General features: G+C 32.0%; 3 protein-coding genes across 6 annotated transcripts; 2 read left to right on the top strand and 1 right to left on the bottom strand.

Annotated features, from left to right (window-relative positions):
• The first annotated feature begins 9,144 nt into the window (after positions 1–9,144).
• Positions 9,145–12,535, top strand: LOC140955254 (homogentisate 1,2-dioxygenase). The gene is given in 12 exon segments (XM_073407375.1): positions 9,145–9,505; positions 9,594–9,652; positions 9,732–9,854; positions 9,930–10,008; positions 10,924–11,016; positions 11,090–11,239; positions 11,369–11,426; positions 11,755–11,816; positions 11,818–11,925; positions 12,128–12,193; positions 12,278–12,307; positions 12,452–12,535. Coding segments are annotated over 12 exon segments (1,134 nt in total). The 5' UTR covers positions 9,145–9,283.
• Positions 12,536–17,420: 4,885 nt separating this feature from the next.
• On the bottom strand, positions 17,421–22,315 carry LOC118056879 (monofunctional riboflavin biosynthesis protein RIBA 3, chloroplastic-like). The gene is made up of 7 exons (XM_073407378.1): positions 21,988–22,315; positions 21,859–21,910; positions 20,886–21,070; positions 20,734–20,807; positions 20,268–20,431; positions 19,873–20,121; positions 17,421–17,735 (listed from the first exon to the last, which is right to left on the bottom strand). The coding sequence occupies exons 5-7, from the start codon at positions 20,361–20,363 to the stop codon at positions 17,421–17,423; spliced, it is 660 nt and encodes a 219-aa protein (XP_073263479.1). The 5' UTR covers positions 20,364–20,431; positions 20,734–20,807; positions 20,886–21,070; positions 21,859–21,910; positions 21,988–22,315.
• A 1,334-nt stretch (positions 22,316–23,649) lies between these two features.
• LOC118056913 (basic leucine zipper 34) lies at positions 23,650–26,459 on the top strand. Of its 4 annotated transcripts, none has more exons than XM_035069342.2 (5): positions 23,650–24,158; positions 24,265–24,917; positions 25,196–25,289; positions 25,381–25,507; positions 25,781–26,459. In XM_035069342.2, the coding sequence occupies exons 2-5, from the start codon at positions 24,295–24,297 to the stop codon at positions 25,936–25,938; spliced, it is 1,002 nt and encodes a 333-aa protein (XP_034925233.1). In that variant the 5' UTR covers positions 23,650–24,158; positions 24,265–24,294; the 3' UTR covers positions 25,939–26,459. The 4 variants fall into 4 exon arrangements, with proteins under 4 accessions (XP_034925233.1, XP_034925234.1, XP_034925232.1 ...); XM_035069343.2 differs by having other exon boundaries at positions 23,651–24,014; positions 24,246–24,917; XM_035069341.2 differs by having other exon boundaries at positions 23,651–24,014.
• The last annotated feature ends 1,015 nt before the right edge of the window (positions 26,460–27,474 follow it).

The raw sequence follows: 27,474 nt of genomic DNA on the forward strand, positions 1-27,474 counted from the left end.
CACTAATCCCTTTTAGTATATGTTAGAATATATCCAAAGATTGGTCTGATTGAATAGTGCGGAGTAAAGTGATTCACTCCTTATTGTTCACTTCAAAAGAGTAAACATTACAAATTTACTTGCCACTATTAACCTGAATAATGTCTTCACTATTTGTTTATTAAACCGTGTTCGATTCAATAAAAAAAATATAATTTTTTTAATTATATTTTATTCAAAAAACTAGTTTTTAATATTATTCAATAACACTATATAGATTAGAAGAAGATTATATGATGACGTAACATTTGCAGAATTTAATCACAATTTCAATTTTGTTCTTAATGACAATTTACCTGATTTTATTGCACGTTTAAGAATTCAATGAAACGTAGTTATTGTCGGTTGAATTTTGTATATGATGAAATTATAGATAGTTTAATGTAACAATAAAAAATATTTAATATACAATATTATTTATTTCATGATGTAATATCAATAGTTAAATCTACAATATTTAAATTAAAAACAATCAATATTAATATATATATATATATATTTTAATTATTTTATAATCTCAATTTGAAAAGCATTTTTAACCAAACACATTAAACTACTTTTTATTCAACCACAGTTTTAACCACACATATATAAATACCAAACTAACCTCAACCAAAAATACTTTTTATAAAACAACTTTTTTCAAACTACAACCATAAAAATTACCGCAATACCAAACATAACACCTAGGTTTTTTAGTATAAAGAGTAATGACGAGCCACCTTTAATTTATGCCTAAATGTGCTATCAATTTTCTCTCTTACATCTAAAGTATGATTGTTGATTTTCATCTGAGCTAAATCAGCGGGGAGAAAAATATGTGATTTCCATTTTATTTGGAAGAATTGTGTCAGAATTCATATTTAAATCGGCCTAGAAAAAATTTTAGCTATTCTCATCTCATGTCAGGGCTTAGAAGATTTTCAAAACATAGGTGATATGCCAATTATGAAAACATATTTATTAATGAATTTCAGATTTTTAATATTAGATATTTAATTGATATCATTAAATATTTTTAGTACTGTTAGATAACTAATATATTATAACTCATAATTTAATATGTATCTCAAGTATTTAAATCATTTTTATTTATTTATTTTCAATTATTCATATTTAGATTATTAGTAAATCTACAATATTTGCTAAATAAGTATGCAATATTTAGTTTTGTATAGTTTATAACGATCATCAAACTCTCAATTATTCAATAATATTCTAATTGTTTATTTCCTTACTTTTATTTTTGGACAAGTGTACACTTATGTCTATTGATTTATTCATAGTGCTATTGTCACTTTTAAAAAACTTATCGAGAATTTTCTCAACATAATGAGATTAAAACAATACCAATCCATTCGATGTCCTATTGTTATCTAAAATTAGCATGTCATCTACATAAAGACATATAATGATATGTCAAAGAATCATCCTAATTCAATAGCTTAAACTATTAGGTGAGACCCCAAGATATGATTTATATTATTCTCTAACACACCCCCTCAAGTGAAAGCCATTTGGACTTGAAACTTGCACAGACTCACATTATCTTGTGTTTAATTTTTATAAAATAAATGGGGATGGTGAGATTCTAACTCGTGACCACTTGGTTATTAAGGCTCCATACTATGTCAAAGAATCATCTCAACCCAATAGCTTAAGTTGTTAGGTAAGGTCTCAAGATATGATTAATATTATTCTCTAACATGACATAACCTCTATTTGTGTTTTTTAAATAAATATATTTATCAACTTTATTGATTTTAAAATCATTTGATAACATAAACTTGTCAAATATTTCATATCATTGTTTATGTACTTGTTTTAAATCATATAATGATATGTCAAGCTTATAAAATTTATTTTCTTGTCCATTAACAACAAACCCCTCGAGTTATTCCATGTAAATCTCTTAGTCAAGGTCATCATTGAAGAAAGTTGCTTTTATATCCATTTGATGTATTTCAAGTTTGTTAATAGTTGCAATAGTTATTAATGTTCAAATGGAATTTGTTCTTGTACAAGTAAATATGTGTCCAAATAACTCATACCTACTTATTGTTTTAGACCGTTAACAACAGTCTTTTTATTATTTAAAACCTTTAACAACAAGTCTATTAACATTCAAATGGTTCTTGCACATGTAAAATATATGTCAAAATAATTCACACATTTTTATTGTTTGAAACCTTTAACATATCTTGCTTTGTATTTGTCAATAGTTTCATAAGCTTTTATCTTCTTTCTAAAAATCCACTTTTATCTTAATGGTTTACTTCCATGTGAAAGATCCACTAATTTTCATATATAATTATTCATAATGGATTAAATTTCACTATTGATTTCCTCCTTTTAGAAAGAAGCTTTAGGACAAGATATTTTCTTGAAATAGGTTCTAGATTTATTTTCTAACATGTTAAAAAAGCAGGACCAAACATTTTAGTTGTTTTTGTCCTTCTAATTCTTTTAGGCCAAACTTCATCATCTTTCAATTAATGATAATTACTTTAGCTAGCTTCAATTATTTTTTTTAAATGAATGATTTTCTTGTGTTTTCTTAAAAGGAAAGACATATTTAAAGAATATAGTGTTCCTTGATTTCATTATAGTATTATAATAAATGTTCTCAATGCTTGAATTGTTACAAGAAATCAATATGCGCTACTATTGTAAGCATATATGATAAAAATACAATTCATGGTTTTAGATCATATCTTGACCTTTTTGGAATTAGGTATTGTCATTTTTGTAAGACATCCACCACTTTGAGATATTTATAAGAATATTTTTTACCCTTCTATAATTTATATGGTGTCTTTTTTAACTTTTTTTATATGGTAGTTTATTAAGTATATAAGTTATAGTTAGAATTGTCACTTCTTATAATACTTGATTCTTAGTTGTCCCTAAAGTTTCTTCGTTTTTCATTGTACTTCTTATACCTATAGAATTTGGTGAATTGTCTAGTAATCATCACTATCTCATATCATCTTCCATTGTTCCCTTTTTCTATTCTAAAGTTTCTTTGTTTTTCATTGTACTTCTTATACCTATAAAACTTGGTGAATTGTCTAATAATCATGGCTATCTTATTATCATGTTTATCATTATATTTGTTTTTCTCCTCATTATCATTTATTGATTTAAAGCCAATGATTTCCTTTTGATACCACTATCTTCAACCTCAAGCTCTATAATCTTTCATTTATGAGTAATAAATGAACCAATAAACTCATCAAAGTCAAGAGTTTTAAGATTTTTGGCATCATCAATTATTGTTGACCTTAAGTTCTCAAGTTTTGGGTAAAGATATCATTTGCGATCTTTTTTCCTAGGCTAACCAGTTCATTAGCAAAGGTAATGAATCTAGTGTGCATTTATTGAATACTTTCATATGGCTCCATTTAAAAAAAATTGTAATCTCTACTAAGACTTATCAATCTAGAATCTTTAACTTGACTAGTTTTCTTATGGATAACTTTTAAAAAATTCCAAGTTTCATAAACCATTTGCAATTCTTAACCCTAGTGAACTCCACATAATTGAGAGCATAAAAAAATGCATCCATTGTCTTAGAATTATAACTATGACTTTTCTTTTGTTTATCATCTCACTCATTTATTTGTGTTTGAATAAGTTCTTCATTTAAGTCAATATTAGTGGGTCGAATATAACCATTCTCAACAATATCCCACTAGGCATAGTTTTTACCTTTAAAGTAGGGAGCCCTAGTTAAACATTGACCCTCTTGTGCCATGATTTTTTCTCATAGGCGATTAAACCTCATACAAGAAGTTCAAGCTCTGATACCAATCAAAAGACTTAAAAAGACTAAGGGAGTGGTTCAGAGTATGGTAGAGGTTACTTTTTAAAGTATTTTTCACTTGGGAATACATAAAATATTTTTCATATATATATATATATATATATATATATATATATCAACACATTAAAATGATCTAAATATATTAAAAAATTAGTTTTTAAAAAATTAAATTTTGATGAAAAGCGAGTTGCACTACAACCCCAAACGGGGTCTAAAATGGAGGAGGTGATTTTGGTCTTAATCTAATTTTATGGTATTTTAAAAATTAATCCTAATTTCTTCAAGAATGTTGAAATCCACGAACAATATTTAAGAGCAATTTTATCCCTTCAAATTCCACAACAATAACAATAAACGATTATTAACCAACACGTAAGTACATTAAGATACAGGGAAAGAGATACACCAAATTTATAGTAGTTTTAACACTCACCTACTCCATTCCTTAAAACTCTATTCAAGTATTAACTATCACATTCAATCTTCTTAATGGGTGAAACCAAACCCTTACATAATTTCTTTTCAAAGATTTAAGATTGAAATCCTTTCTCAATTCTTTTCTAGGTTTAAGATTTAACCCAATCCTTTTACGATTAAAGATCAAATCTAATCCTTTTATGAGCTTAGGATCAAATCCACTCCTTTTACAACTTTAAGATCAGACATATCAACTAATCTTTTTATAGGCTCAAGATTAGAAAACCTTACATATAATTTTTTTCAAGGCTCAAGATTGTAAACCTCTCTTTGTCTATATACCAAAGGATACATACCCAAGTGATTCAAATGTCACTTACACTTTTACAATGTCTTTATCTTTCACACAAAAATGATCACTCCTTATAAAAGAAGTACAAATAGTAAACTGAAGTCACTATAAAAATATAATCTAACTCACAAAGGTGAAATAGGGACTTTGATGCAATTAAAATTCAAAGTTTTTTCAAGAGAATGATCAAAGCTTTCGAAATGAGAAAAACAAAATCAAAGTACCAACATGTAAGATTAAAGGATTGAAGAGTTATAGAGTTGAGAGTAATATTACATTGAAATCAATTGGGTATTTATATGGAAAACTCAAAACTAGGCGTTACATATACTTGAAGAAATAAATAAAATTTGTGCTTTTCGAGGTGTTTTTAAAAGAAAAAAAGTTATGCTCTTCCAAGTAATTTTCCCCTCCATGGGAAACAATTAAGAGGTGTTTTTGGAAGAAATTAAATAAGTTATTGTAAGAGTATGCTAAAAAGATGAGTTGATATCTTAGGTAAAATAGCTCTGGAGTATTTAGCACACTTCTTTCAAAATTAAAACAGTGCCACATAGCTAAAAATAGATATAAAACTTTTAAGGTGGTTAAAAGTTCATGAACATGATTGACCAAATATATATTATCCATTAAAAAGTATTTTAATGATAAATACTAAAGCATATGATGAGTAATTTCTAATAAGATATTTTTCCACTAAGTATAGGTTTTGGCAATAAAATCATTTGGGATTGATGAAATTCGGCAATTAAGATATTTATGAATAAAATTTATTTTATGATATCAAATTAAATCCTATAAAGACTTGGTTATAAAAGCATATAAGTTTGAGAATCTTCAAGTTAGGTTTGCATCCAAAGAATCAATAGCTTCAATTTAATATAGAAAAACACCTATAACAATAATACTCTAGCATACACATTAAATGCAATAATATTTGTTATCATCGAAACAAATAATCAATTAGATGATTAAAGACTTTTGGGCTAACATAAGATATAAGGGTCGAATGAAAACAAAAATATGTATTTGTGAAGAAATTATTGTCTTGCATTTCTAATTATATTAGATTTTAACTTTGTGTTGGTACAAATATTTTATTTGATATATGGTTGGTTTAATTATTCATTTAATTATTAAATTTATTTAGAAACAAAAATTAATGATTATTTAAATTATAATTATATTATATTCTTAGCAGTCAATTATCTTTTTTTTACAATGATTACAAATTCTTTTTAGCATGATTTTGACTAGTAAAGAAATTATTAATTTTAAATTAGTTAAAAAATTAATCAATACTCATTATAAACTAAAATGAAAATAATAATCTCTATTTATTATTTTAAATATTATAAGTTTAATAATAATACATATCAATAATAAAAAACTTTATGTAATTTATTTTATCTTTTTTCTTATCAATCAAATAAAACATAAGAATATTCATCATGTGTTGTATACCAATATTAAACGCAATTTCATCTTTGTTTTCTATCTTTATCTTATCCTTAATTTTTTCAGAAAAATTTAGGATGTTCAGGTAACTAGTGATATCATATTAGTTGTTTAATGGGTGCATTGTAAAGAAAAAAACAAACATAAATAGAGAAATAATAAAATTCATAACCCACCACAAGTAATAAGAATATCTTAATTTATTATATTTCTTTCATACTTTTATTTATCTATTTTTTCAATTGAGTTAAGGAAATAACTAATAGGAAGCTAGTAACTAACACCATTATACTAATAATTAAGAAAGTTGAGAGTCAATTTGATTGTTCATTTGAACAACAAACCATGTTAATATATATTTTTAATCATTTGTTTACAAGCTTTGTGTCATAACTCATTAGTTAACGGGTGGAAGTAACCTAAGGTCATAAGTTTGAGACTTAGGGCACCATGTTTTTTTCTCAACCATAAAAAAAAAAAAAACAATTAGCATATTATTTTAAGCATCTTAGAACAAAGTGGTGTCTTAACTCAACTGGTTGAAACATGTAATGCACTTAGAAGATTGCGAGCTTGAGTCATGCAAGACACATTATTTGATTTAAACAAACACAAATGAATTATTTGTCTTTATTTGTTTGTTTGTTTGTTTTTTTAGAAAAAAGAAAGGGGTGGGCAACAAAAAAAAAGAAGAAGAGATGAGCCAAACACTAGGGCCTCAAGCAAAGCCTAGCCTAGGGCGGTTAAGCCTTTTCTTCTTAGCCATTTTGTCTTTTTCAACTTTATTTTAATTTTTTTCCAAGTCCACTACTTAGAGGGGTTTTTTATTCAAGTTTATTCTTCATTATTAAGTTGATGCCAAATATTTTTTGTATATCATATAATAAATAAAAAAAATTAAATTGACTAAATGGAGTCTATAATCTAAGTTGTGGGTTTGACAAGTTGATTAAATATTAATCAAAAAGTTGAGTTGAGATTTTTTTGCACTTTATTTTTTTTTGCTTTTTTTTTTTGTTGTTGTCAATTCTATTATTTAATGGAGGAATTTTATTATTTAATATTGGATTCATGATAAATTAATTTTTATATTTTTTATGATATAATAAAATAAAATAAATTAATTTGATTTATTATTCTACACTTTAAAAAGCATGGAAAAAAACTATGTATGTACTGTTGACATAGTCTCATTGCATTATGAACTACATTATAAACATAGAGTGTTTACACTATAGATGACGCTATAGTACCTGAGGGGCGCTGTCTTTTCTATTTAGTAGTCAAAAAGTGTTGTTGGGTCTAAATTTCAACTGGACTCATTGATCTTGGGTCTGGCTAGACAGCCACACCCAACGCTATTAGGTCTAGCTGAGCAATATATTTTTAATATTATTTTTTTTTGTCTCTTTAGATTTTTTTTCTTTCCTCTTACTTAATTGTTTTTCGTATAGTAAATAAGAAATTAATTGATGTGACTTTTTTTATATTGTTGATATTTGTTTTTCATTTGAGGTTGAATTAAATTTCCTTATTAAAACATGTTTGTTTTTGTGTTTCAAAAATACTTTTAAAAATTAAATTTTATTATTTCAAATTAATATTTTTTTTAATGTTTGTGTATTATTTTGATGTGATGATATAAAAAATCAATGTTAAAAAATAAAAAAATATTATCTCATTATATATATTTTTTAAATAACCATTACGTAATAATATAACTCATTGCACTGTGGACTACACTGTAGATATAAAATGTTTATATTGTGGACGACACTATAGCATCTGAAGGGCGTTGTCTTTTCTGTTTATTAGTAAAAAAGTACTACTAGGTCTGGCTTGACCACTAGACCCAATGTTATTGGATCTGAATCGTAGCCAGACCTAAGACTCTTAGGTCCGCCTTTCAGCCAGACCCACTGATTTTGGGTCTGGCTGGGTAGCTGGACCCAATGCTATTGGGTTTAATTGAGCAGCCGAATATTTTTAATTTATTTTTTTGCCTTTTTAGATTTTTTTTTCTTTTTTCATATTTTGTTTTTGTATGGTAAAGAGAAAATAAATTGATGAGACTTAATTTATATTGTATAAAAGTTAGATGATGATAATTTGTTTTTCATTTGAGATTAGGTTGAATTTCTTTATTAAAATATATTTGTTTTTACCTTTTAAAAATGCTTTTAAAAAATTGATTTTTTTTTTGTTTAATTCAAATTAATCTTTTTATGATGTTTTTGTATTATTTTGATGTAATGATATAAAAAATAAATTTTAAAAAATAAAATTGTTTTATCTCAATACATATGTTGTTTTTAAAATATTTTAAAAAAATAATCATTACATAATGATATAATAGCTAACATATTGGCTTGCGCTCCGCAGTAGGCTAACAACAATTTTTTTTTCAAATGTAAAAATGCCGAGTTGAGTTAAAAGTATGGAATATATTTACATCATTACCATTTTCAAATAAAATATTTTTTATAGTAGCGCTATAAATAACGCATAGCAAAGCAATGCTCAATACAACAACAACTAATTTCTTTCCCTTTATTTTTTTCCTTTTAAGATATTTCTAATTTTATTTTTTTTCTCTTAATTTGTTTTTCTTTTCTCTCATTGATTTTTTTTTATTATAAAGAGAAAATAAATTGATGTGACTTTTTATATTGTATAAAAATTGGATGATGATAATTTTTTTATCATTTTAGATTTAGTTGAATTTTGTTACTAAAATATGTTTGTTTTTGTGTTTAAAAAAAATTGATTTTTTTTAATTTTTTTTTTATTTTAAATTAATATATTTTAATATTTTTTATATTTTTGATGTGATGATAGATTAAAAAAGCAGGACTCAAAAATATTAGGTCTAGAAATCAAGTTAGACCTAAAAATATTGGATTAGCCAAATTTAAAAAACTTAAAATCTAACTTTATATTTAAAATAAAAATTATTATTAATGCGTAAATATGATAATATAATTCATAACTTGGTTGTGGAGAAGTGGAGATGACAGCTTAACCAACTTAAGTCAGAGGTTTTAAGATAATTTGAACGCAAAAACAAATAGATTATGATGCCACGTCAATACCGTCCATCCCATCCTCTTCTCTGCAAGAGACAAGAGCTATAAAATTAATTCCGTTGATGGCCTTACTCTTCCCCACAAATCAATCGAAGAGATATTCCAATGGAGCAGGAGCAGCAGCAGATCACCAAAACCAATGATTTCCCCTCCGACGATCATGATTATCTATCGGGATTCGGCAACACCTACGAATCCGAATCCATCCCTGGATCATTGCCATCGGTGGACGAGAACAGCCCTCTCTTATTGCCCCTACGGTCTCTACGCAGTAACAGATCTCCGGCACCTTCTTTCACTTCCCCATCACAAACTCAACAACGCAGGGTTCCCATCAATTGTTCCGTAGATCATGTAGATTAATCATTTGATTACCAATTCTTAATTTTGTTTTTTGTTTTGTTTTGGTAATCAGTTGGTTTATATGAGAATCAAGGGCCAGTTCGGTCACTCACCGCAACCGTTTCAGGCAAGGTTTCCCAAAGCACGATACTCTGTGGAGTGTAATTTGATAAAATCAAACTAGTTTATATCAACGCCGCACTGCAACTAGGTGGAAAGCCAAAAGCGCAGAGATACGTGTTGAAGAATCAGCACCAATTGATTTTGTTGAGGGCTTGTATACAGTTTGTGGAGCTGGCAGCTCCTTCCTCCGCCATGGATTTGCTATTCACATGTACGCATGTATAGTTTTACCAATCATTTTTCCGTTACAATGGTGTATTGGATCTTAATTTGTTTTTTTGTTTAGGTATACCGCCAATAAATCATGGATGATTGTGCTTTTTGCAATGCGATGCGATTTCTTGATTTGTTCTCACAAAAAGGAAGTGAGTGAGTTATTCAATTAGGAATCCATGTAACGATTGCTTTCTCTTCTTTCTTACTTCTTCTTTTCTAAAAAAAAACTTTGGACCATTGGACGGGCATACAAGTAAATTCATGTATTTACGAGATCTGTGTCTCCCGTTGATGCTTTTGAAGAGTGTTATATCTGTTTTTTTCAGATTGAGTTATCTCTCTTCGAACACCTCGCTATTGTGCAATTTTAATGCTGCTTTTAGAACTCTCAATTCATATCGTAACAACTCAGTACATATTTGCTACTTAATTAGGGTGTTTGAGAAGTGTGGTAAGCGGTTGCTTTTCAAATAGTCTTTTCGTGCCGCCGAAAAGCATGGCAATAATGCTTTTTTCATTTTTTAATTGAATTCTTGAATTGTTATCACAACTATTGTCACTTAATTTTAGTTTATTGACTTTTTAATTTGATTTTATAAGGTTTAAAATATAAAAATTAAAAAATAAATTTATTTTGATAAAAAGTATGATTTATCAAATTGCATGAAACTAGAAACTACAATATGTTTTTTTGTCATTTTATTTTTACTTTAAGATAATTTTTGTTTTCACCAATAATAATAGTATTATCTGGCTTTTAAATTTGATTTTTAATCAAATTCAACTTTAAACGAAAAAAATAAAATAAGTTTTGATTTAACACTTGGTTTCTCACACGCGTAAGGGACTTACACTTACATAGAAATAAAGCAGATTGTCAAGTGTATTTTTTACACGTGGCGCAAGAGGCATTACCAGAGAAAACTAAAAAAAGATGCACCTTAAGTTGTTTGAACTCATGTTTATCTGATAATTAGTATTTCTGTTGCTGTTCTAATGTATTTTTGTTATGTTTATTAGTATTGCATTGAATCATGATTAATGATTTCATATTATTTTTTGAGAGAGGTCTGGTTGGTGTGGAGGAATTGTGGATCACTACTTGGAATGGTGGGAAATTGCAAGTCTCTCCTCCTGGTGAATGGTTGTTATATCAAGTAATTCCGTTTTGCTGTAGAATTTGCAGATGGCCCGTACTGGTTATGTTCTGAGATTTTTGGGGAAAACTAGCCATTTCAACTTATCCTGATCTTGGAGCCATATAGGTACTCTGATATCTCTTTCGTCGCCCTTTCTGATGATAAAGTGTGGAAGTTTATATCAAATCGTCGCTATTTTGCTGAGAGCAACAGACATCTTATGTCTTTGGTTACTTTTAAGGTAATATAATGGTCTTGAATGCTCCAAGGATTTTCTTGTTCCCAAGGCCTGGTTGAAGATGTTCCAGACAGGATACACTGTCGGTTCAAAAAATTTTGTGTTGGGAACTTTTGTTGTTGCAAAAACAAGATTTGTTCTCTCCCTTCAATGTGGTTGCTTGGCATGGTAATTAATGTTCCATATAGAGGTAAGTCTAGCTTCATGTATAGCACTTTGTTCTGGTTGAATGACATATTAGCCTGCAAATTTGGCTTTTTAGTAATTGGGCATCTGTCTTTTCTGCAGTATGATCTCAATAACGTATTTCGTCACCTTGCAAATATACTGTGTTGGTGTGGGGGTGTCTTAGTTTGACAACAGGTGAGCACTACCATATTGAGTAGGGTTAGGGAGGTGTACACCAATCTCCACCCTTCCAATATTTTTTTTTATGTTTTGTTAATTGAAATTAAAATACCATGCATGTCTTGTGATGTTTCTTTTCCTTAATTTGCATTTTCTGTAATGATTTGCAGTTTTGAACTGCACTCAACTCGATATAAACTCTGGCGTGGCATTGCTTGAGTTTTGTTTATTTTTCCTCCTCCGAATGGTTGGTTGCTGAAGTGCATACGTTCCGACCTCATCACTACCATGCGCAATTGTATGAAGTGCAATTTATGGGCCTGATTTATGGTGGATATGAGGTAACTTTGTTGCACACCTTTAAGTTTTAGTTTGAGTTAATAGTCTCATAATTCAGGTCATTTGATATATGCTAAACCTTGGCTCAATTTCCTGCTTAAATTAAGAGAAGGAAATTCTTTATCCATTTTGTTCCCTCTCCCTGTAAATGTTCCCGGTCCTAAATTTTTTGTATTTCAGGCAAAAGCGTGACGCTTCTCCCAGGACGCTGGTGCAAGCTCATTTAGCTGCATGATCTCCAACATGGTCCTGATACAAAAGACATACGAGGTATCTTTTTTTGTGTAGGCAATTTTTACCGCCGTGTGCACTCTGGTTTCTGTGTGCCTACTTGCTTAATTCTCCATATTATAGAACACATGTGATCGGGGTCAAAACGCACTGGTAAGCATTTTTTGTGCTGGAAATCTTTGTAATTAAGTGTTACATTGCTAATCGGACCAATGATTGGCTGTCTAACCACTCTATGCTGCAATTGATATGATTGACGGTCCTTAGTTCTAACACTTTATTTTATTTTGTTTCCAGGCTACATGTGAGAGGGGGCATGATGCAGGGAACTCATCCAAAATCACTAATACACTGGTTCATGGTATTAGAATCGATGTTTAATTCGCCAGAGATCAGCCTTGTGTGCTCTTAAGTCACCGTTATGGATAATTGATTTACTACCAATGCTGGACTGTGATCAAATCCCATTTTTCCGGCGAGGAGCAGATAGCAAAGGCAAATGATCGTGGTATAGAATGACCCAAGGAACCCGAAGCGGAGGGTAACTCAGATTCTGATTTGGCTTAATATAAACCTTGGGCATGCTGAGCCTTTATTCGGTGAACTTGACACTTAGATTTGTACGTATAAAAAAAGTGAATATATAAATAATAGAAAATATTCAAAATCGGGGAAAATGTAGGCCTTTTATCTTAATGTATCAACACTATCCAATAATGACATTTGTCTAACGTGTGCACATTGGTTGTCTGGCCGGCACACTTGTTACTTTGTTCACTAGCCAATCAAAGTTGGAGGATTAATCCCCACGAACAGCTAAAAGACGCACTTGTCTTAATTTTCCTCTACAAATTTTTTTTTTGTTAAGATCCGTTTTTTAATGCGTATTTTGGGAGCGTTCGTGTTTGTGCACCTTGAAGAAAGGTAAATGTGTTTTAATTAATTTTAAGGGTATACAAGTAATTAGTTAATTGACTTTTCCTCTTTTTTTTCTTTTTCTTCCTTATTTTTTTTCTTTTTTCCATCTCTTTTAATAACGTTATTATAGTTTTAAGTTCTTTACACATTTCAGGTTATTCATTAAAGATCTTAATATGATCGTTAATTTTAAACCACATATAAAATACTTGCTTGAGAATACATCATTGTCCTAATATTCTTGATAATAAAAGTGACCAAATCTTTTTTAAAAAAATGTAAATGGAAAAAAGCTAAGAAGGTTTCTTCTCTATATGCTGAGAAAAATACGTTCGCCTTAAAGCAATCTTCTTTGTCAAAATGCAAGCCAATTTCAATTAAATTATTATTTGCCACAATTTTAATATTAAACTAACAAGTTTTGCGTTCAGTATGCATTAATCATAGGTGAGTTACTAAATAAATGATGTGGCATGTGAAATTTTTTGTTTTTTTACCACAATAAATTAATTAACTTACATAAATGTAGGTATAATTTCTTAGCTATAATATTGTCTTCGAATAGACTTGTTTTTAGAGAGAGTAAGGCCTTAATTCTAAATTGAATTTGATTTGAGATTAAGGATACATTTAATTTCATGAATTAGTTTTTTTATTAAATTTATATTTTATTCATTACTTTACAAATAAGTCAAAGCAAGTTGAGTGTTGATTATCTCTTGCTTTTCAATGAATGCATGCAATGTTTCCTCAAGATATTTTCTAGGAGGTAGAGCATAATGAGGTGCATATCTATGAGAATTTTGAAAATTATGGTATGCTTGAATGGTGGCTGTGAAGTTTATGCATATTGTTATCACTCTTCCAACTGAAAATTTAGGTGATTTTCTCCAACCAAGGTTGTATGTTTGCGAGTATAGGTTATGATTGGGCATTTGGAAACTATTTAAAGCATGGCTTGTTTCATGAACATTCTTAAAAGAAGGCAAAGTTGGATAGTCATTGGTTGCATGTTCATTTGTTTCACAGATTTGACACACAATGTCTTGAATAGATTTTAATTGACCACTCTTTTTACATTCAAGTGCTTTGACTTTTCTAGTTAAAGATGCAAATTTAGCTTGAGGTCATTGATCTTCCCTAAGTATATATACCTCTACTAGATGTATGAGGTTGAGTTTTACCCGGTGCCTCATCAGTGCCCTTAGTGTCCCAATTTTGAGCGTTTTCAGCTAGTAAGTCTAGGTACTCATTGCTTCATCGGGATCTTTATCTTTAAAAGTTTCATTGCACATCAATTCCACCATTTGCCTATCTTTAGGTGTTAATCCTTTATAAAAATATAAAACCAATCTCCATGTTTCAAAACTATGATGAGGGCAAGTATAAAGCAAGTCTCGATACCTATCCCAACATTGATAAAATTTTTCTCCTGATTTTTGAGTGAAAGTGATGGGTTGTTCTTTTGAAAGAGTTTGTTCTGTAAATGAGAAAAAAACTTCTTTAAAAATTGTTGTTGCATTTCATCCCAAACACGAATAGATCCTGGTTTCAAATCTTATAGCCATGTTTTAGCTTTATCTTTTAAAGAAAAAAGAAAAAGCTTTAATCTAATGGTGTTCATGCTACAATTTGAGTCATTATAAGCATTACAAACTTCTTCAAATTCTCTTAAATGCAAGTATGGATTTTCTAGATCTAAGCCATGAAAAAAAGGTAAAAGTTGAATAATGCCTGGCTTAAAATTAAAATGAGATGCATCAGGAGGAAAAAATATACATGATCGCGCAATTGTTCTTGTTGGATTCATGTAGTCTCTAAGTGTTCTAACCTGATTATTCTCATTATAAAGCGACTGATTATCCTCTTCATCCATGTTTTCTAAAAAAGATAAGGATACCCTACAAAGTTTATCATTTAATGTACGACCAAACTCTCATGCACGTGTAGGAAAAGAATAAAAAAAAGAGAAGAAAAAGAAAAGGAGATGAAACACAAGAAACAAAAGTTAGATAAAAGAAAAGTGAAAGGAGAAAAATATAACAAAATTTATAATTTGTACAGAAATTTACCTCCCCGGCAACGGTGCCAAAAAACTTGACAACGACTAAAGATTGATGTTTTCTCCCAAGTGCAGGAGTGTTGAAGTAAAAATAACCGGCAAAACCGGGGGTCGAACCATAGGGAGGTTAATTGTATAAATTATATAAAAAATAATAATACAACAACAACAATAACAACAACAATAATAATAGTAATAGTTATAATAATACTAATAATAATAGTAGTAGTAGTAGTAGTAGTAATAATAATAATAATAATAAAGAAGAGGAAGAGGAAGAGGAAGAGGAAGAAGTTGATGAGAATTTTAATATGGAAGATCAATGTGAGAATTAAACAATAATAAAAACAAGTGTCAAGGTTATAGGATCCACTAATGGTATTTCAAACAAGTATAATATAAACTCTTATTACTCAACTGAAAACCACACACAAAGGAGGTTCCAATCGTATGATTTGTTATTGATAGCTCCTTATAAATTATTAACATGATTATATTAATTATTTTATTGAAGTAACACCAAACTTTTAAATATTGTCAGGAATTCATGATGCTAACTTATGTTAACAACAAATCAAGTTCTTTTCATAGCACAAGTGTAGGTAATACCATACGGTTGGACTATGAGAGTGCCAAACATTTGCTGTACCAAGTGTTATGTAACACAAATATAGATTAACTATTTAACAAGCAAGGTATTAAGAATTAGTAAGATAAAAAGATAAGACATGTTAATATTAAACATTAAGGTCCATGTTGAGTTTACACTATACTTATTCTTACACCATCAGTGTAACCTTGTCACCTTGACATAATAAACTTAGCTAAACATAATGAAGAAGAGAAACATAAATAAACAAAACAAGAACATAAATAAGATACAAGTTAACTAAGGAAAGGAAAGGAAATGAAAAGCATAAACAATATATTAATGAAAGCAAAACTTAGGAATTAAAAAAAAATATAAAGTGAGAGAGCAAGAGTAAGTTCTTGATCTGAACCACCAAGCCCCTAAATGCATGGCAAATGCCTTTTTTTATAGGCCAAAATTTGGAACTATTGATTTAATGACTAATTGTTGAGTGGGTAGCCAACTCTTGACTTGGTGAAAATCCTTATCTTCATGTCTGAATAAAACGTCATTGCTAGCATCAGAACTGGATCCACATGTACATATAAAAGTTGTAAGAAATTGTCTTAGATTTCCAGGGAAAAAAAATTAAGGTCATTTGGACTTCTAAAACTCAAGATATGAGCTGAACATTGAACAGTGTCTGGGCTGCATGACAGATTTGGACTTATTTGTTGTTGTTATAATTTGGACTTGAAAAATACCTTCTTAGATCTTGGCCTCCACATGAAAGTTATAGGCCTATGTCTTACTGAATCTTTGTAAAAATTTGAGATCATTTTGACATCTATAACTCGAGATATGACCCAATTACAGAACAGTGTTCCAGTTTGGACTGCACCAACATCTCTTTTCTAAGTTTGGCCCTCTCTTTGTCCTTTCAATTTCCATGCTTGAACTCATCAATTAATCCTTTGATTTATGTGATAGGCCTGCATTTAAGATGAACATTTACCATATATTAAAACATTTTATAGTATTAGACTTGTTATTATAAAACATGCTTTAGTTAATGAGTTATTGATACTTCAAGTGCAAAATGATGATATAAAACCTTGATAAATATGCACTTTTAAATACTAATCAGCATGCAAACCATCGATAATATTTTTACCGACGGGCTCACTGATGGAATTCGTTCGTCGCAATTTTGATCATCAGTAATTTCCCATTTTGTCACCAATTTTGTTGGTAATTAAAAAAAACCAAACACCGACGGTATTACAAACGGTAAAGAGCGGCAAAAACAAATTCCCGCGAGAATTTTACTAACGGAGTAATTCCATTGTATGTTCATCGATAATTATCGACGGACTATCTGTCAGTGATTGTGGCATGTGCAGTAAATATTTCAGAACTCTTTATCAAATACCGACGGAGTATATCCATCGGTAATAGTAATGGTAAATACCGACGAAATACATCTGTTGGTGATTGTGGCATGGGTGGTAATGTTTTGCAACTCTCGGTAAAAAACCTACGGCCTGGTTCCATCTAGAAAACCGTCAGTATTTATTTAAAATATTTTTCAAAAAAATATTTATTAACAGTAAAAAAACTTAATAACCAAATAAATTTGTATTAAACATTAAAAATGTAAAAATAATGTTAAATAATATTCATTACAAATTTAATGTTTTTTTTTTAAAATTAAACTAAAATAGCGGCAGAGCTATGGGAGGTGGAGGAGAAGGAGGCTGGTTGTTGCCGGGACTGTATAGCCAAAAGGAAGCACATGGATCATCACCCATCTTTGATCTAATCTCTATAACTATTTGATGGAGCTGATCATAATCTGTCGAGAGGCGTTGATATTGTTGTTTCAATGCTATGAACTCCTCTGATTGGGTGCTTGATACTGATGGAGAGCTCCCAACGATTAAGACACTATGGACCGACCACAAGTTTTTGGCCGTAGTGTTGGAGAGGCCGTAAACCCGATTTTTATTAGGTCCATCAAACGATCTGACCTCCATTCACAAATCCGGATCAAAATCCAAATGGGTCGAAGGATCGTCCCCATATCTCTCCCTCAAACTATAACAACTACAAAATTATACATTCATACTACAAGTTTCTTTGACAAATAACAATCAAACAAGTACATATGTTAACAAAAAACATATACTAAAAAAAAAAATTCAAATTTAAATGTTAAAATAAATAAGGATAGATTCACTTACAAAAAATGATAAATCCACAAGAACAAATATTATTATGACCACGTACAAAAGTATAAGAAACTTGAGTGCTTGTGTTGAGAAGTTGGGGAGTGTTGGGATTGGTGGTTGGCTGCAGTTCAGGAGGGGAGAGGTGGGTGGGATGGGGAAGAAGAAAGGGAAGAAGAAGGAGAAATAGAGGAAGAGAGTGTTGGCAAAGTAGGTATATATTGGCTTTCACCGATAGAATCACCGGCGGACATGTTATATCAGTATACCTATCGGTGATTTCGCCAGTGAATTTGCCACGTCACTATAAGAAGATCCTGGTTTGAATCCCTTGGTCATTTTGTCGATAAAATCATATGAAAAAAGATCCACGTCACCACATCGTTGGGACTTCCAAAAACCTATATAATCAGTCAGTGATACGGTTGGTTTTATTAATGGTCTATTTCCGTTGGTAAATACCAACCGTATCACCAACAACTATTTTCTGTCGGTAAATACCGCCAGAATTAGACACGGAAGTATTTCCGTCGGTAAAATTTAACGATGAAAAAATTTTGTCAGTAATTCTGTTAGTTTTCATCGATTTTCTAGTTGTAGGATTGTTTTTAAACCTATCAAGTCAATTGGATCACATTAATTAATTCTCATATAATTTAATTTTAAATCTAAATAAAATAAAAAGTCAGTCTGAAAAGTTTTATATTTAAACAGTGAAGTCGAGTTTAACAAGTGATACTAAATAAGTCCATTTTTTTTTTTGACATTCAAAACAATTTTAATTCGAGATGCGGACTGTAAAGTAGGTGAATCTAATGATATCCTTCCTACACACAAAACTATCTATCTCTAAGGTGGACTAGGTTTGATTTTGTATCACTAGGCCAAGTCTACTTCCATTTGTCTCCAAAGTTTTTTCTATCGTGGACCAGCTGCAAGTTGCAACCGGGCTGTTGTTTGTTTGTACAGAAACACAGAATCTAGCCCTTGTGTTTATGTCAATTCGGGAATCAACCCTTGTGAAAACAGTTTCCTCAAAATCTACCTCCATGCTACTTACTTCATCAACTCAACTCAATTAAACGAGTTCATCTGATAAATTGACACGAGCATAGCAACCAATTCAAGGGATCTCCCCGGACATAAGAGCAAGTGGCCACCACAAACTCCACCTTTATATTTCTTTACAGCATTAGGGTTAGTGTTAACATGTTCTGGTCATGGTACCTAGTATTATATCATCTCAACAAAACACGAACAAGGTAGGCCCTTGTTTTTCTCCTCTCCACGTGCAATGATGCCTCGATAGTTTGCATCCAATTCTCATTCCACAGTCCCCTCTAGGGTCCTGTACGGTAATCGCAGAATATTTTGGGATCCAAAAACTAATGGAAAATCGAAGTACATTATGCTGCTGAACAATTAATTCTCTAATCTCCAGGTTGTGTAATGTCAAATTACACTACAAAAAAATGGATTAATTAGCAACGGACTGCTCCGTTGCAAATAACACTACAATCCGTTGCTAAAATAATTTAGCAACGGAATCAGCAACGACAAAAATCAGATGCAGATTTGTCGTTGCTGATTTTTTAGCAACGGATTTATCCGTTGCTGATTTGGCAGCAACGGATTATCCGTTGCTAAGAGGTAGCAACGGATTATCTGTTGCTCAGTTTAGCAACGGATAAATCCGTTGCTCATTTTGTGAATCAGCAACGGATTCTCCGTTGCTGATTCACAATCACCAACAGAGAATTTGGTGATTATATTATTTTTTATTAAATTAATTATTATTTATTTATTAAAATGAATTTTAATTTATTTATTTATGGATATTTTTAAAAGTTGTGGAATATATGCAACTAACATAATTTAATATTAAAAATAATTGTATCATTAATAAAAAAATAGAATAAAAATAATCTATTTTTCTTGCTATAGAACCGTCTGGATCAATAATTGCCGAAAGAACAGAAACTGGTGGCAATCCAGCCAACATCACCAAATCTACATAAGCCTCTGTATGGCCAGCTCTTCTTAAAACCCCACCGTTGCGATACTTGAGTGGAAACACATGGCCTGGCCTTCTAAAATCTTCAGGCTTGGTCTCAGGAGAAGAAAGAGCAAGAACAGTCTTAGCCCTGTCTGATGCTGATACTCCAGTACATGTTCCAGATTTTGCATCCTGAAAAGCAGGGGAAAAATGATAATTAATCAAACATGTTTAACAGATTTTAATGACTTATAGGATTACAAAGAACTTTTCTTTAGTAGGATTATATACACAGGAGTGAAATGGATATCTATTAAGATCTAAGAATTAAAACATACCACAGTGATTGTTAACGTGGGGGCAGATGAATCTTCGTTCTCTGTCTCTGGCGACATCAGAGGAAGCTTAAGTCTTTCAAGATCCTCCTCTTTCATGCCTACCGAAACAATTCCTGATCCATTCTTAATCAGAAATGACACCTGCTGAGGACTTGCAAGAGATGCTGCAATGATAAGGTTTCCTTCAATATCCCCATTTTCATCGTCTACAACAATTACAAACTGAAAGATTTGCAGTCATGGTTAACATTTAACCCATGATTATTTATGGTTAGATCATAATGGAAATTTTATTGCGGTCATAATTCTGGTCTTTTTTCTGCATTATTTCTCGAGCGCACACGGCAGGTATAATTGTTTTTTGCTGACTTCAAAGTAGAAAAACTAAAAGAGATCGATCATCGAAGTTCTACAGAAGTAAGCAGAAAATAGTCCGCAAATATAGAATGACGGAGAGAAGATTTACCTTTCCCTCACGTAAAGTATGGAGTGCCTGCTCCTGTTCTTATACCACGAGAAGTCTCTAAAAGTCTCCGAAAGCTGCAACAGAACCATCATTAAATGGAAAATTATGTTAATGACAGCGTGCTAATAATTAGCTAAATATACTTCTATCACCTTGAACTCGTGACCATGTAGGGAAACAAGAGGTCAGTGTATAAGCTGGCACAGTCTATGGAACTGGAGATGCTTCAAAAACAAAAGCCCTCTTCTGGTTCTGAAATGGTCGACAATCTTCCTCCACTGCGTACTTGATATGTATTCTACTAGCATGGAAAACAAAGAAAAGCCCGCCTCTTGTTCTGGATGTGTATAATAATTGTGTCATTAATAAAAAATAGAATAAAAATAATCAAATCACAGCAAGAAAAAAAGAAACACTTGGACTGCTACAGAAGAAGAAAATGCATCACAGGTTAACCAGTTGCTAGACTCTCTACATTTTAACAGCATCCATACGCTGCTGTAACACTTCAAAATTATAGAAGTAGAGCATTACAATGTAAAAAGTTGAAGCAACAGGGTAGCAAGTTACAACAGGGTATAATATTCAGAGCCAATTTGAGAGGGGCAAAGAAGGAATTATTTAGCCAACAAACTTGCAAGATTCATGAACCGAGTGCAAAAGCTACTTTGACTGGAAAAGTTCAGGAAAATAAAACATTAGGTTGTGACCCGAGAGAAAATGGGAGCAAAGGTGATAAAAGCCTTGCTTTGTTTAAAGACAATTATTATATGCATGAGGAGATGAGAAAATGTGGAGATAGAGCATTGGATCTTACAAAACAGTAGTTTGAAGAGAAAAAAGCATCCCATTTACACAATGATATGAACGTATCTCATGGGGGAAAACAACTATCTACTGGCAAAAAGAAACCAAAGGGAAGCAAAAATTATTATAGCTCAACTGATGGGACATCAAAAAATTTATGAACCGTAACCCTAAAAATTGAATTGGGGGTTTGATAAATTATCAATTACACATGCATCATTAGGTTCTAGATCATGGTAAAAACATTTCTAAACCCCTATATTATCGAATTAATAGCCTAAAACCATTATTCAAAGCATTGACAAAAAAAAAAGTTACCTGTGTTCTTGAGTTACAGGTGACCGAGATTGTTCTACAGGACAGAAAAAAACTTGAGATTGGGAAAGTTAGGTGAAAAATTGTTAGTGCAAGTTAAATTGCAACAAACAAAAACCCTTAATTACTTACCTGAACTATTAAAGAAAACCGTGAAACACCCAACCCGTTTACAAGGAGAAACCTTAAATCAGCATGTTCGATGGTGATATTAATGATGGGTCTGGTTCGATTTGTTCAGATGAAGGAGAGGAAGATGAAGAAAAAAAAATTAGCACCGCTGAAGACGCGAAGAAGATTAAATGTTTGGGATAAAGGAAAAACAAATCGATGAAGAGAGGGTGATTTTTCTACAGTTATGGATCGGTGTTGTTAGGGACGAAGGAGACTGGAAGAGTGGAAGATCATTAATTTGCATCTGTTGGTTTTGTTCATTTGGTCTTTGTTAATTTGCATTTGGTGTGGGGGAGAGTGCAGGTGAGATTTACCAAAGCCAACGATAAATAAACGGCTCAGATTTCATCCTTGTAAATGTAATCAACGATGCTCGTAATTTCGGTTTTTATATTATAATTTAAATAATTATTTTTTTAATTAGCAACGGAAAATCCATTGCTAAATTCAAGGTGAATTTAGCAACGGATTTTCCGTTACTAAAATCCGTTGCTGATATTAAAAAATTAATATATATACAATCCGTTGCAAATCCGTTGCTAAATTTAGCAACGGAATTATCCGTTGCTAAATTCAGATGCTAATTGGCCCTTTTTCTAGTAGTGTTAATGGCCAAGGGAGGCACATGCAAACCTACTCTCCAATGAGTTAACATTTATTCGTCCTGGTTATGCACCTCTGAGAATATTGGGCCTTCTAAATGATTAATTATGGTGTTTTCCACGTAAAACATGGCATGGGATCATCTTGTCCGTTGAAATGATTGACTTTTGCTTGGTTTGATCGATCAGAAGTACAATCCTGTGATCATATTCCTCGAGGAGGCAAGTGGGATGTTTTCTCTAATATGATATTGAGGAGGCGGGGGATCAAGATAATATTTTTTCCCGGACAACTAGAGTACTTAACTTACCTTCCGACTTTTCACTAATCATTATTAGTGTCTCTTAAGCACTTTTCTCTTACAGAACAGCATAGATGCCAACATGAGATGATGGAAGCTACCAGGAAAAACTGTAGAGAGAGAGGGAGGAGGGGGCCATGTGAGTCTGATTTGGAGACAAAGGCAAGGAAAGTGGGCTCTTCCAAACAGTTCACATGGGAAGGAGGACGGCATGATTCTTACATTTCCTCCTCTCTTTTCACAGCTCATCATCCCTAAATCCTACATCTTCCCACTATACCACTACCTTCTATATTTTATCTTTTCGTAAGATATCATCTCATGCCTCACAGCATGATAAATCTACTCCACACAACCTCTAGCCATGAGATCTGCCTACACGTGTGATATCATGCCTTAGTTCCACCCCCATGAACCGACCAAGCACATCTTTGATCAAGTTGAGAAATTAATATCATGGATCCCAAGTTCTCAATCTCTCATTATAAGAAGAAAAACCCAAAGCAAGCATGATCTGGGAGGGTTTGGATCCAAGGGTCAAGGATGGATGTGAGCAACGGATTGAAAGTGTGAGCCCATACACGTAAAGCAAAGAATGTGATGGATTAGAAAAACATATTCCATGTAGTTTATTTAATGGAGAATATACGTTTATAAAAAATAGATTATTACTAATGTCATGGCAGCGCAGCAGTGATAGTCTCTCTCGTGTATGAGTTGATGGGATGCGGGAGAGGTCACATCGGCACGTGGTGACCGATTCCCTCCAGTTAATTAAGTCTCTCTCTCGGCCTGCGACTTTCCAGTAAAACCGTAGAGGCCCAAATCCCAGCTGTTGCTAGCTGTTTCTAATCCACTCCCCATGTGCCCTACCATCTCCCCCTCCACCTCCGACACCTCTGGGCCTTAAAAATTTAGCCATCTAACCTCATACTGTGCTTGCTTCTCTAGCTAGATACTATTTTACACTCCTATAACAACCCCCTCCTCCATCACTTGCTGGATGGAGTGTTTATAGGAGGACGACAATATTATCCCCAAGATCTTGTCATTACATTTTGGGATTGGTTAGTTGTGTTCGGTAAGTTGTAACTTGCCTGTCCTAACCAAATATTTCTATTTTTGCATCAGCTTACAACCAGACGAGATGATCACTTGCTTGTCGTAACGATTCCTTTAGATAGAGAGCGTTTTATCAGCAGCCCAAGATTTTCTGATATCACACGTATAGATTGATAGTTTCTTTCTTTCTTTGTAGAGTTTGTTGATACTTTTCTCTTATAAAGAACCCGCTTTTTTTTTTAATCTACAGTGTTGTTGTTATTACATAGGAGGTTTGATACACAAGGAAGATCAAGATTATGGCTCAATTGCCACCTAAAATTCCTGCTGTCACCCAAAATTGGCCTTCCTTTTCTCACCAAACAATGTCCAATTATTTCTCAAACGCTGCCGCCACCATGGAGAACCATCAACCCTGTTGGGTTGATGAGTTCTTGGACTTCACGTCCACCAGACGCGGGTCCCACCGCCGGTCTATTAGCGACTGCATCACTTTCATCGAGACGACCAACATGCCCTCCTTGGTGGAAGATCAATGCCACGACAACAACAACAGCAGCAGCTGCAATAATAACCATTCCTCTTCCAATGCCTTGATTTCCGCTAATCTTGGGTTCGACAAGTTGGATGACGACCAGCTCATGTCCATGTTTTCCCATGACATGTCCTTGTCTTTGCCACCATCCTCCTCCAACCCCTCCACCCCGTCCGACCAAAATAGCAAAAACGATGAGAAACCATCAATGCCAACAGATCAACATCACCATCAAGAAGAAGGAAACACCGAGCAGCAACAAGCAGCGGTGGCCAAGACCGAACCAGGAGAGGTGGAGAGTTCATGCAAGCAAGAACCACACCAGCCTCCTCTTCCCACATCTTCAAATAATGGTGATACCATCAATGACCCGAAGAGGGTGAAAAGGTGAATATATATTAACTTGAATTGCATTACATTATTGCTAATTAACTCACCTAGCTACTCTAATGTTTTAGACTTGATTATTCGATTTCATGTCATGAAGAATTGCATGTGGATTAATACCAATGAATCTGATGGCAATCTTAGTTTCGTTATATTTATACCAATGAATCTGATGGCAATCTTAGTTTTCCTTATATTTATTTTCTAATTTTCAGTGAGATATAATTATTTTATATAGTGAAATTATGGTTGTAAACTGATTCTTTTGTAATATTTAGCAGAATTTTGGCAAATCGGCAATCTGCACAAAGGTCAAGAGTGAGGAAATTGCAATACATTTCAGAGCTTGAACGTAGCGTGACAACATTACAGGTATCTTTACATACTGCCACTATTTTAATGTTCATTATGAAGCATTAGCATTGTATAATTCTGGGACTCTTTACTTAATGCAAAAATCTAGACGGAAGTATCAGCGTTGTCGCCAAGAGTTGCATTTTTAGACCATCAACGGCTGATTCTCAACGTTGATAATAGTGCCCTCAAGCAACGGATTGCTGCTTTGGCTCAAGACAAGATTTTCAAAGATGGTAAGAGCTCTCCCTCCTCTCCTTATTTCAAATTCAAAAAAATTATGATTTGATTTTTGGACATTATGATTGATTATGCAATGATTTGCGGGAGAACGACTGTTTCCGCAGAAATTGTTAACGTGACCCAACACACAAGAAGTGCCTTTAAATGATGTATTTATAACCAAATTAAGTCAAATTCTTTCTTTACTGCTTAAGAACTACTTAATTTACCATACATTTAGCTATATCGTTGATTCGATGCTGACTAAAATCGGTGCAAAATGGTAGCCCATCAAGAGGCATTGAAGAAGGAAATAGAGAGACTCAGGCAGGTCTATCACCACCAGAATCTCAAGAAGATGAACAGCAGCAGCCACGCAGCAGCAGCAGCAGCAGCAAGAGAGCAATCACCAAACCACGAAGCAATTCAGTGTTCGGAAAATTAAGCAAAGCTTCAAAGTTCTAACATGAATTGATTAAAAAGTAAAAAGAAGAAAAGAAAAGAAGAGGAGGTAGTGACTAGTAACGAGAGGCTGTGGGGGCACTTCTGGTGCTAACATGGGCTTTCACGTGATGTGTCTCTATATGGTAGGACCCCTGACAAGCTTGAATGAATGGAACTAGTCAGGGACACGTGGACTGCTAGTATAGGGCGGTGACGAATTTCTATTTTAATTAATTTCAAAAGTGGGTTTTGATTTCTCTTTAATTTGCTTATATGCTTAAAAAATGACTTGAATTCTTTTTTTTTTTTCTTGGACTAGAATTAGATATTGGGAGTGGGGTTTTGTGTTGGGATACACGAAAAGGGAAAGTTGTCAGGGATGAGCAGAGGATAATGCTTTGATTGTATTGTATTGTATTGTATTGTTTTGTGTCTTTTGTTTCTTTTATTTTTTTTTTTTTCTATGAAAATGTAGAAAAGATTTCGGATCCATTGGGAATTCAGTTGGGATTTTTTCCTCTTCTTTCATGACCACAAACTGAGCCGTAATTGGATCTCAGAAAGTTCTCTTTTATGCTTCAAATAATTGTAGAAAGATTGAAATCGAAAGCATCCATCACTGCCGTGTTAATATGTTAACTGGTAGCTAGAGTTTGAAGATGGAGGGATTTGAACTTGAGGCAATTGTTTAACTTTACCATTGGCCTAAATTCTTCACCTCTTTTTTTTTTTTTAGAAACTAATTCCTTCATCACTTCATGTGATGAGCTTGTAATTCATTTCAGTACTGGTACCATGACACAAGTGAGAGGAGTCATACGTACTCTTGTATATACGAGAGAAGGAATGAGGTTTTAGATTTCAGTTTCATCTTTTAATTTAGTTTTAAAAGTGACCCGAATGACTGGTAAAAATATAATTTAATTTTTTTTTAAAAAATATTAAAATGTTATTTTTTTAAAATTTTAAAATAACGACATATTAGATTAATCTGGATTTCACTCTATAACTTGTCAAATATGCAACTTGAATCATGAACTCTTACAAAATTCACTTTTTAACCTGCCACTAAGTTTAACAACCTTTTGTTTTGTTTATTTAATGATATGATAATAAAAGTAAATTTTTATAAAATTGAGTATCAACCAAATATTATGATATTTATTTGATTTTGAGATAACTTCATAGAGAACAAACCGAAACAAATTATGAAGATTTATTCAAAATCAACCAAATATTAAAAGAAGAAATAAAAAAGAAAGAAGCAAAAAATAATTCAATCGAGAAAAAGAAAGAACGATTGAGTTTAAAAATAAAAGAACCATTTAACATTATTATTTAACGGGTCAACCTTAAAACCTCTAGACCAACTCTTTGTTTAACTTAAGTTTAAAATTAATATGCATGAGAGTTGACCTTACATGATCCAGTTGATTTTATGAGTCCAAATGCAATAGGACGACCACTAAAAATATAATTTGACTTAAAGAAAGAAAATATTTTTTTAATATCAAGATAATAATATATTGAATAGACA

Source organism: Populus alba, chromosome 1, assembly GCF_005239225.2.
Source record: "Populus alba chromosome 1, ASM523922v2, whole genome shotgun sequence".
Taxonomy (NCBI): domain Eukaryota; kingdom Viridiplantae; phylum Streptophyta; class Magnoliopsida; order Malpighiales; family Salicaceae; genus Populus; species Populus alba.

Bases quoted from the DNA above. Each gene is read 5' to 3' on its own strand.
- LOC118056879 (XM_073407378.1), bottom strand. From the start codon at position 20,363: ATGAAAGAGGAGGATCTTGAAAGACTTAAGCTTCCTCTGATGTCGCCA. The intron at 20,122-20,267 runs GTATGTTTTAAT...CCTGCTTTTCAG, and splicing joins CCACGTTAACAATCACTGTG to GATGCAAAATCTGGAACATG. The intron at 17,736-19,872 runs GCAAGAAAAATA...TTGTGAATGGAG, and splicing joins TTGATCCAGACGGTTCTATA to GTCAGATCGTTTGATGGACC.
- LOC118056913 (XM_035069342.2), top strand. From the start codon at position 24,295: ATGGCTCAATTGCCACCTAAAATTCCTGCTGTCACCCAAAATTGGCCT. The intron at 25,290-25,380 runs GTATCTTTACAT...GCAAAAATCTAG, and splicing joins GTAGCGTGACAACATTACAG to ACGGAAGTATCAGCGTTGTC. The intron at 25,508-25,780 runs GTAAGAGCTCTC...GCAAAATGGTAG, and splicing joins AGACAAGATTTTCAAAGATG to CCCATCAAGAGGCATTGAAG.